Source organism: Micropterus dolomieu, linkage group LG19 (genome assembly GCF_021292245.1).
Source record: "Micropterus dolomieu isolate WLL.071019.BEF.003 ecotype Adirondacks linkage group LG19, ASM2129224v1, whole genome shotgun sequence".
NCBI lineage: Eukaryota > Metazoa > Chordata > Actinopteri > Centrarchiformes > Centrarchidae > Micropterus > Micropterus dolomieu.
In genome coordinates, this window is record NC_060168.1 from 8,131,465 (window position 1) to 8,141,511 (window position 10,047).

Sequence of the window (10,047 nt, forward strand, 5' to 3'; positions counted from 1 at the left end):
GCTGAGTGGTCCAAAGTTATGTTCTCTGATGAAAGTAAATTTTGCATTTCCTTTGGAAATCAAGGTCCCAGAGTCTGGAGGAAGAGAGGAGAGGCACAGAATCCCCGTTGTTTGAAGTCCAGTGGAAAGTTTCCACAGTCAGTGATGGTTTGGGGTTCCATGTCATCTGCTGGTGTTGGTCCACTGTGTTTTCTGAGGTCCAAGGTCAACGCAGCCGTCTACCAGGAAGTTTTAGAGCACTTCATGCTTCCTGCTGCTGACCAACTTTATGGAGATGCAGATTTCATTTTCCAACAGGACTTGGCACCTGCACACAGTGCCAAAGCTACCAGTACCTGGTTTAAGGACCATGGTATCCCTGTTCTTAATTGGCCAGCAAACTCGCCTGACCTTAACCCTATAGAAAATCTATGGGGTATTGTGAAGAGGAAGATGCGATACACCAGACCCAACAATGCAGAAGAGCTGAAGGCCACTATCAGAGCAACCTGGGCTCTCATAACACCTGAGCAGTGCCACAGACTGATGGACTCCATGCCACGCCGCATTGCTACAGTAATTCAGGCAAAAGCAGCCCCAACTAAGTATTGAGTGCTGTACATGCTCACACTTTTCATGTTCATACTTTTCAGTTGGCCAACATTTCTAAAAATCCTTTTTTTGTATTGGTCTTAAGTAATATTCAAATTTTCAGAGATACTGAATTTGGGATTTTCATTAGTTGTCAGTTTTAATCATCACAATTAAATGAAATAAACATTTGAAATATATCAGCCTGTGTGTAATAAATGAATATAATATCAGAGTTTCACTTTTTGAATGGAATTACTGAAATAAATAAACTTTTTGATGATATTCTAATTATATGACCAGCACCTGTATATGGCCGTTTATTGTTAAAACATGACCTAATGGGCGCAAAGTGGATGTTCACATATTTATAATGGAGGTTTCCAAATTACCAATCCCACAATAACACCTTATAACCAACCCTGCATCTGCATCAGTTCCGATATGTCACCATATGGAAGTGATGTTATGAGTGTGAAACAGCTTGCTGCTGTATGAGAGAAAGCCTTTTGTGATCTTAACAGAACACAACGTGAAGTCAGACTAAAAAACATCAATTATTAACCTTAAATTTGATGACACAACGGCCTGCGCGCAAGACACTGAGACCCAGTATATGCACCAGGGCTGACAGACATAACGTTACTGAACTGCAATAACCAAATATTAGTGTACGATCATTGTCAAAGGCTTCTTAAGCAGCCCTAGCCCGCTCTTCCAATGATGCTAGTGTGCTTATTTAATTATCACTAACGTAGCTAAACTAACATTACATGTGCAGACTGTTGACAATAGGGGTGGGGTCTTGATTCCTGGTGGCACTAGCTGGCTGCAGGGTAGACCCCACAGAGACCGTCCTATTTCGTACCCCGTGAGTTAGCTTCCTGGCTGGCCTTTAACGTTATCTCTCGGTTACAGCACCACTGCACGGCTATCACACAGAGCTGTCACAAGTCTAATGTTACACGTATCAGTTATCGGCTAACCAACTTATAGCTAACGTTAGCAGTAAACGGGTGCGCTGGTTCAGAGGATGCCTGTATGCTAGTTAGCTCACACAGCTAACTTAGTGCCCTGTTTCACCTACCCGCCTCCTCTCTGGATCCGGTTGGCTTCTCTCCTGAAGAGCCCAACACAGTATGCCCAGCAGTTGCCCATCGCATTGTCAAATATTCCTATTATCTAGCTGCCTAGCTAGTAACCTCCTGACAGCTGCAGGTGCTTCAGTGTAGGTAGCTACATCTCCTAGTCCAGTCCTGCTGCTCCAGCCACTTCCTCATCCTCCTTCCTCTCCGGTTGATGACAGAGCAGACAGAAACGTTCAACACCACCGCCTACTGTCGTTTTGTTGGAACTTGTAGTTCATAAATAAGACCAGGTTTAGTCGGAAGGATAATTGGATCATCTTCATTTTGCTTAGTGATTGCACAGCACAGATGGAGGTACATTTCAACTATCAGATAATTGATGTATATTTACTAGAATCAATTACACCTGTAGGACATATAGAGTCAGCAATAGAGGTGTAGTAGGAACATTTATGTCATTAATGTGGTGTAGGCAACCAAATATCCAATAATTAAACATTTTCACTCCCCAGCTGGCTTGGAGGCATGATTACACTCTTGTTTTAAAAACATTATTTTCTTTTCTTTCTTCTTTGTTACTCTATGTCCTCAGTGGTGAAGAGGTAGGCATGGATCTCATCTTCAGCAGGGGTGTTGTCCACATTGCGGACTCTCGCTTTCTGGGCAACAGGCATGCATCTGGGCATGAGCTTTCTCCCACTCTGAAAGAAAATGGGCTACAGTTTAAGCATTGCTCCTCGGTTTGTTTTATTGTTTTACTTTTACTGTAAATTCAGTTGTGATTGGATAAGGACACACCGTGAGCTTCTGTTAATATATAAACTGATAGTGAATTGTGATGTTTACTAGTGGTCATACAAAATTCAAAGAATAGCATAAAACACTGTTTGAAGCAATTTTTGAGCAAATGACTTACTATTTTCTTGGAGTCAGCCAGGGATCTCTCCATGTACCTCCTCATCCTTTCCTTCTGTTTCTCGCTCTGCTCTCTCAGCTTTTCTTCACGCTGCCTGCGACGTGATGTAAGAAGAGAGGGACTTCTCAAATAACATGTATTTTTTATTAAGTAAATATCTTGAAGGAAAAACATCCTGTCGTGCAAAGCATTCCAGGAGTTTTGTTGTGTGTCAAATTGCCAAAGGTTATGACATTGCCATTTGACATTACCGTCAGAAGATGGTTGAATTTGTGGCACTATTTTTATTTATTTTTCTTGCAATCCAGAGAAAATTAGTCAGCCTCTTAGTTTAGTTTCAAAGTATAGTCACTAAGACGTACCGGCTCCTCCTCTCACTGTCCTTGATCTTCTTCATCATCTCTAAGCTTTCTTCAGGGATGCCCTCAAGGCCCTGCAGCAGTAAAGACATACGATTCTCTATATTGGCCAGCTTCTCCAAGGTGCTGAGGTTGGTCATCCTGTCATCCACGCAGCAGCGATGGACCTCTGCCACCTTCTCACCCAGAGCGTCCAACATAATGTCCTGTGAGCAAGAGGAGGAAGTGGGATGGATAAAAGAGGAAAAAATGAGATGGGACGAGATATCTACTGCTCAAAGCTACTCATGCCAACTTCCTGGGTGTTGTACTCACTCTGCTCTTGGATTAAAATGTAGTCAAACACATGCAGCTCTCTTACCTGGTCTTCTGTCTTCAATGAGACATGGAGCTGAACCTTCTGTTTGAGCTTGGTGCCTCTTGCCTTCTCTTTGTCGATTCTCTGGTTCATGTCGTTTAGCTCAAGCATTAGCTGCTCTTCATCCTTTTCACTTCAGACAGGAATGATTCAGCATTCGACAGATGTGGGAAAGAGGAGGGGATGAGGGAGTAAATAGTGTACAGGGAAAAAAACGGTCTGAAATTCCAAGGAAAAACATTAAGGAAGACGAGCAGATTGAAGGAATATATTTTGGCACATGTAGAGTTCAGGAGAGAACAAGTCTGCTCATTTTAAGAAAGACAGGCCTAATACTAAAACCATTCATTCACAGAGCATCACCCTTTGACCCATAACTCTTACATCTTCTTCCTGGTTGTCTCCATGGACTGTCGGAGCTCTTCCAGTGTCTCCTCCACCCTTGTAGAGTTCTGAATCAGGGACAAGTTCTGCTCTGTAAGCTCTGTCACCAGATCCAGTAGCTGTTTGGGATCAGTGAAGTACAGCTCTGGCTCATCCTGCGAGGGAGACAAACAAGATGGACAAGATTTTAAAAAATGCTGAAGATGTAAAAAGATGTTTAGTCAACTAGGTTTTCAGTTTTGGAAAACTGACCTCAAATTCTGAGCTGTCACTATCCAGTTTAGCATGTGTCATCCTGAAAGAAAGAGTTTGGGTCAGGAGAACGTTTTTGCAGCATAAGAACAGGATTTCAAATGAATTTACTGCAAGATGTCCTAAAAAAATTTCACAAGGGCATACTTCAACAGGATAAAAATAAACAGGAAGTCATGGACACATTAGATAAATACAGGGCGAGCAGCGAAAAGGTCCTCAGTGTTGGGATGGAGGTGTGTGTGTCGGTGTTTCCTTACAGCGTGTCGCTGGGGGCTGAGGACAGCCTGGTCTCTCTGATGGAAGGCAGCTCTCGACCTGGACTGGAAACCTTGCCCTCCAAACCTGTGCACATGTTATCATTCAAATCACACTATTAGCAAGATCCATACTTGCTGTAACAAGGTGCTCATTGAACAAACTTTGAGTTAGAATAAAAAACAACAATATCAGGTCATTAGCCAGTATTACCCGGGTCCTCATCATCTTTGTTATGTTGATTCACAAAGTACTTGCCGTTTCTCATAGCTGACTCCTCCGGCTCCCCGTTCTGCTTCTCCTGACAGTCTCCGTCAGACAGTACTTTAGCTTTCAAAGTCTTCTGGGTCTCCTGCCACTCTGGAGGAGACAACTTGAACAGAAGCTTCTTGTATCTCTTGTAGTCTATAAGGATCTCTTCAAACCTGGCGATCTCACTATGAAAGAAGAAAGAGTAGATTCAAATCAACATGGCATAACAAATTATATTCACCCTTATTTATAGTTCCTCTCAGTGCACCTTTTGGGTAAACACTGTTGTGCACTAAAACATGGGTAGTGTGCACAGTCATTCATTATCAGAGTGACACCTTTTTATGGTCCCTATTTCAGCAGTCAGTTTCTTGATCTCAGCATTCTTCTCCTGTTTGAACTTGGCCTCCCGTTCAAAACTGACAACAGAGACAAGACAACCATTTCAACGTCATATTCATGTCCTCTTTAGGGCAAAAATTCTTTCATTTTTTGACACAATGTCAAAAATAGCCAGCATGTCATATATTAATACTTCTTACAATGCTCTGGCCTCCACAGACTTCTTCTCGTTCTCCCTGAGGAACTCTTCAAAGTTGAGGTTGTCTCTCTCAATGATCTTTTCAAGCCGTTTCAGCTGTCCCTCCTCTTTTGCAATTGCCTTGTCCATCTTCATAATCTCGGACCTCTTTGTCATCAGAGATAGCTGAGGAAGGGAGAGTTATGGCAAAGTCAGACATGTATTGGCAGGGAAAAAAGAAGATACTCATTGAACAAAACAACCACCATACAGCACTTTTTATAATACTGCAAATAATTAATACTTAAAACATATAAATCCCTCGATCATTTTCCTTTTTCCATAATGCATTTATTTTGGTTTGTTGCTTAGCTGAGTTAGTTTTGGATCATATAAGTGATGCTCACTTCGTGTAGCCTGTGACTTCACGTCCATGTCACTCTGTTTCTACAGTTGTATTCCTTTTGATGAGCTAATCAGGTGAATGTAAACATTTTAGTTTTTGATATGAGAAAGCAAACCTGGTATATTAGGCTGACGTTAGTCTTTTAAAAAGGGTATTTAGCAGCAGTTTGGTCAGAGATTGCGGTGTTAAGTAGCTACTTAACATAACATAAACTAATTTATCAGACATCACATAGCTCCCTCTGGAGCCACAAAAGGCTAAATACAACTTATCACATTTGCAGTAGTGCTTTACAACACCTGTAAACATTCTTGGATGTGTAAAACCAGTGGAGTTCCTATAAAAATGAAAGAACTTTTAAGGAACTTAAATCCTAAATCAGTGGAGGACTCCTTTAATTTAGCTGGCAAAACATGGTCCAGATCTGGTCAGTCATGCCTGTCTACAGGAATATTTGATGTAGTGGGGAAACTATAAAATATCATCAATATCCAAATGACATTGAGCCTGGATGTGCTCTTTCAGAAGAACAGATCATGTTTCAGATATTAAAAAAAACAAACCTAGCTGTGTTTTCACTTTTTATTTTTAAAAATAGATGATGGGTGTGATTCAACACCGACAGAAAGCACCAGTCACAGCAGACTGAGAAACTGAGTTCCATCCTGACGGCTGACACGGCTCCACCTTTACTGAGATCCTAGCAACTCCTGAAATCGTTTACCTCCAACACTGCCTTCTGCCGTTCCATGGAGATTAATTCATGTTTGCTGTCTTTTGTAACGTTTTCTGGGAATAGAGGACAGACAATAGTTAACAGTCAGATTAGAGCTTTTAGCCATGGTATGCAACACACATAGGGGTTTTAAAAGCTATAGTAATTCTCTCACCTCGTTTCATCATGGCCATCTTCAGTTCCTGTCTGCCCGGTGTTTGTTTAGAAAGAACTGTCCTACTCTTGATTTGTTTTAGGTTCCTCTTCTTATCCTTTTCTTCCTCTTCCTCCGCCTCCTCCCCCTCCACCCTTTTTGCCAGCTCTTTCTTCAGATTGGCCATCATTCGTGCAGCGTGGGTCGTTTTCTCATCAATTGGCAAAGCCAGGAATTTACGCATCTCCTGTGCATGGAGGAGAACAGCAGCAGGACTTGAACATGGCAATCGTCGACACACTGTGTCAAGCAAAAAGCATGCAATGTATGAAAAATAACTTATTTGTACGTACACAGCTGTAATCAAACACCAACCTCTTTTCGGTCTCCTCTTTCGTTGATACTCAGTAGAAAAATACTATTACTGTCTGGCACTTTGAATGGGCTCTGTCGAGTCTCCCTCCTCCTCCTCAAGTCTACACACAATGTAATAAAGCTGTTATGCATATAGTTTTTAACAGTTTCATTGTTTCCATTCTTTTTATTTCACAAATCTGTCACTTTGCCACTGCACCTGGTTTATGTGATTTGGCAGCACTCTCTGAAACAACAATGCTGCCTGAAGAAATCTCTGGTCCTTCTGTTGAAAGCACATTGTTGATGATGGTACAAATTCATCATCAATCACTGACTGTATTTATATGTTGTCTTATGTGTAAAGCAGGGCAACAGAGCAAATATTTACTGGGCTTTGGTGACGACATCTCTGAGGTTACTTCTGTCATCTTGCGCCGCACTGCCTCACCGTTTAATTTGGCTGCAGGTTACAGAAAGAATACAAATGACACCCTTTTTATGGATGACAAACAGCAAGAACCCAAATACTTAATTTTAAGATTATTTAAGTAATACAAAGCAAACCAGAAATACATTTCTAAACCCCATATGACCCAGACCTCAGCCTGAACTCCTTGGGTAGTAGGATGCTGGCTATTCCCACATTTAGGTCTGTTACTAAAGGTGACGGACTCTTTGTCAAAGCTCCTCAGCTTTTGAGGTTGTGCCTGCTTTTTACGTCAGCATCAAGACATAATTCTACAGTGAGCATTTTATATCGTTTACAACCTACATTTATGCTTGGCAAACCAGCTGTTTTCATGTTTAATATTATATAGTGAAGCTTCCATGTCTAATTATCTGCCTTGCTGTGCGTCTGATGGTGGGTACTTGAAGGCAACATGGCACATACACAATGTACAGAGAGTAAGAAATGGGAGTTGACAGGGACCCACACGGCTCATTTCTGTCACTGAGGCACACTGGAGTTTGGTCATTTGGAGTTTTGGTGGTTTATATATACATTTGTTTTTTAAGTAGCTCCTTTGTATGCTTATACTGTTTTTAAAAGCAACTTAGTTTTGATTTTTCACAAAAGATAGGCCTATCTGGTTAATGTGATAAGATGCAACTTTAGCGTCAGTTTAGAAAAAAAAAAATATTTTACTGAATGCTTTACGATCCTTAAAATGAGCTTCTGTGCAGTTATCCTAGCAACATATCACGACTGGATTAACATTTTATCCTGCAGTAGGCTAAACTGTAAACGTTAGCTTTCCAAACTAGCTACAGGTTAGCCCCAGTTTGTTCCTCTCATGATACAGAGTCCAGCTACTGTAGCTTACAGGTTAGCATAAAGAAAATTGTTTCACTCACTTCTTCACTTTGACGTCAATACAACCTATCGTCTGGTACTTCTGTTCATACACAGAACTAACACAACACAACAAAATGTTTTTCTCTTCTTGCTGCGCTGTTCTGTTTGCTTGCTGTTGTCTTGGTAATGTTGCCTTCACGGTCTCCCTGTAATGCTCTCTTAGCTTGTGTGCATTGTAAAGTCTGCCCTGCACATGACTTTAGCTGTTTATCAATGAAGTCATTGCATTAAAATATTTTACAACGTCTAACACTGCTGTCACTACTCTCTTTAAATCACCATGGTGATGGTGCCTCGATTTTGCGGGGAAGATATGTGAAACAATAAACACAAAGTCGTTAATTGGTTATAAATGCCAGGGAAAAATAATACGTCAGACTAAATTAACAGGAGTTACAGGATAGGGTCTTCAGGCTTGCTCATCAGTTCTGTGAGTCACTCATATTAATTCTCCACTAGATGGCACAGACGGATCACAGTCTGTTTTAGGCAGGGACTCAACGTTTCCTAACTGCGTTGGATTGCTTTCTGAAGTATAGAAACGCACATTCCAGGACTAAGATAATCTACTGAAAGACATGTTTGTGTTTGAGTGAATAAGGCATCAGTGATAATGTCTTCCTAAATTAAGCTGACTTGGCTGCCAACACCTCTTTTAGTGCATTGTGTGTACCAGTAAATATACTTAGAACCTGATACTGTACATACCTCCTCCCACGCATATACACATGACCCTGCACATCTCAGCTCAACAAAGCAGCCCACACACTACACTTGCTTGTAGGAAATCCCAGTGTCAGTTTGTCAGGTTAAAGAAATGCAAACACACGGGGGAGTGTTGGCTCTGGCAACAGAAAAGGGCACTTTGTGTGAGAAAGAGGAATGGCCTTTTATTCATACTTGAAGGAACAGTTTTCTAAAGATTTGAACAGTTTGATGCTTGTCAGGGGTGAAAAGGAAACCTAAAGGACACACTAACAAAATTTGCTTTACATTTCCAACGTTCCATAAATCTTTGTCACGTCTTCACAAAATACATGGCACGACTATTCTAAAGTTTAATTAGAACAATATTTCTGAAGCCAGTTCTTTAGTACAATTGCCCAGAAAGTTGTTTTGCATACAGTGTCACTGTCTTACAAGATAACATTGGTTGCTGTAGTATGAAGATACTGTAAAGGCAGCTGGTTTCTTGCAGAGTTGCATGGGATGTTTGAGCATTGCAGATTGCCTCCGCCTCCTCCGCTTTGTAGGCCGAAGACGGTTGATATTTGGTATTATATAAGAGATGAACATTCAGCCTCCTATGCATAATGACATAGACAGCTTTTCTTTAAACATAATTAACCCTTGCACCTTCAATGAACACAAAATAAAAAATATGCTCATCCATATATTGCCAGATAAATACACACTCAAACAAATTCACAAACAAAGGCATTTCATGAGCAACATATTTATTTTGGGTCTGCTGATAATAAATGTGAGATGGACAGGTCCTTCAAAGCTAATTCGCTCCTTCATGTCTTGCAGTGAGTTTAGGTGGCAAAAAACAGCACTGACCTTCTGTCAGGAAATTAACAGTAGAGCAAAGTTGGAGCTGCCAGCCTGCCAGTTTGCAGCTGTTGAGGCGGCTGTAAGATGCAGACTGAGCTCAGGTCCATTTCACTGTGCTGCAGGACTCCAAACCGAGACAGCATTTTATAAAGTCAGGCTGTTTTACATGTTTGTGGAACTTTGTTCTCTAAACTCTATTGCTTTCTTCCCAGAACCAACTATTTAGAGACCTGACAAAAGGGCAGGTCTGAGAGAAACAGGCTTAATTACAAATCTGTCTGCTATTTCAGCACCATGGACAATGCAATGGATTTATCAATACACAGAAGAGTTAAGGCTTCTGATTTCAGAGCCATGGTCGGGGCCAGAGTCTAACTTGCACAAACCTCAGTCAGATAAAGGATCAATGAGTCAGGCAGACTAGCTAACTTATTCAACTAAACAACCCCTTTGCCCTTACACTCTCTCTGCTTTTGATTGCTTTTAGGACGTTAATGAATACTGTTTTCACAAGTTAATTCAAGACATGACAGTCAAGCATGGG

The 10,047-nt window shown here is 41.1% G+C and overlaps 2 protein-coding genes across 5 annotated transcripts in view; both read right to left on the minus strand.

Annotated features, from left to right (window-relative positions):
* The window catches only part of ap1ar (adaptor related protein complex 1 associated regulatory protein), an 11,650-nt gene extending 9,775 nt beyond the window's left edge, over positions 1–1,875 (minus strand). For all 4 annotated transcript variants that reach the window (XM_046030454.1, XM_046030452.1, XM_046030453.1 and 1 more), the window contains exon 1: positions 1,658–1,875. In XM_046030454.1, the coding sequence (XP_045886410.1) occupies positions 1,658–1,728 (71 nt within the window). In that variant the 5' untranslated portion in view covers positions 1,729–1,875. The remainder of the gene's footprint in view (positions 1–1,657) is intronic.
* Positions 1,876–1,961: 86 nt separating this feature from the next.
* LOC123957565 (cilia- and flagella-associated protein 100-like) lies at positions 1,962–8,201 on the minus strand. The gene is made up of 16 exons (XM_046030450.1): positions 7,946–8,201; positions 6,978–7,049; positions 6,807–6,872; positions 6,608–6,708; positions 6,254–6,479; positions 6,088–6,152; positions 4,980–5,143; positions 4,776–4,856; positions 4,444–4,622; positions 4,188–4,272; positions 3,928–3,970; positions 3,676–3,830; positions 3,295–3,424; positions 2,937–3,139; positions 2,575–2,668; positions 1,962–2,359 (listed from the first exon to the last, which is right to left on the minus strand). Exons 2-16 carry the CDS (start codon positions 7,015–7,017, stop codon positions 2,234–2,236), a joined length of 1,758 nt encoding a protein of 585 aa, XP_045886406.1. The 5' UTR covers positions 7,018–7,049; positions 7,946–8,201; the 3' UTR covers positions 1,962–2,233.
* Positions 8,202–10,047: the final 1,846 nt, after the last annotated feature.

Excerpts from the sequence above, each read along its gene's own strand:
- LOC123957565 (XM_046030450.1), bottom strand. The coding sequence starts at position 7,017 with ATGACAGAAGTAACCTCAGAGATGTCGTCACCAAAGCCCA. Across the intron at positions 6,153-6,253 it reads GATGGCCATGATGAAACGAG|AAAACGTTACAAAAGACAGC; the intron begins GTGAGAGAATTA and ends CTCTATTCCCAG. Across the intron at positions 3,831-3,927 it reads GTGACAGCTCAGAATTTGAG|GATGAGCCAGAGCTGTACTT; the intron begins GTCAGTTTTCCA and ends TCTCCCTCGCAG.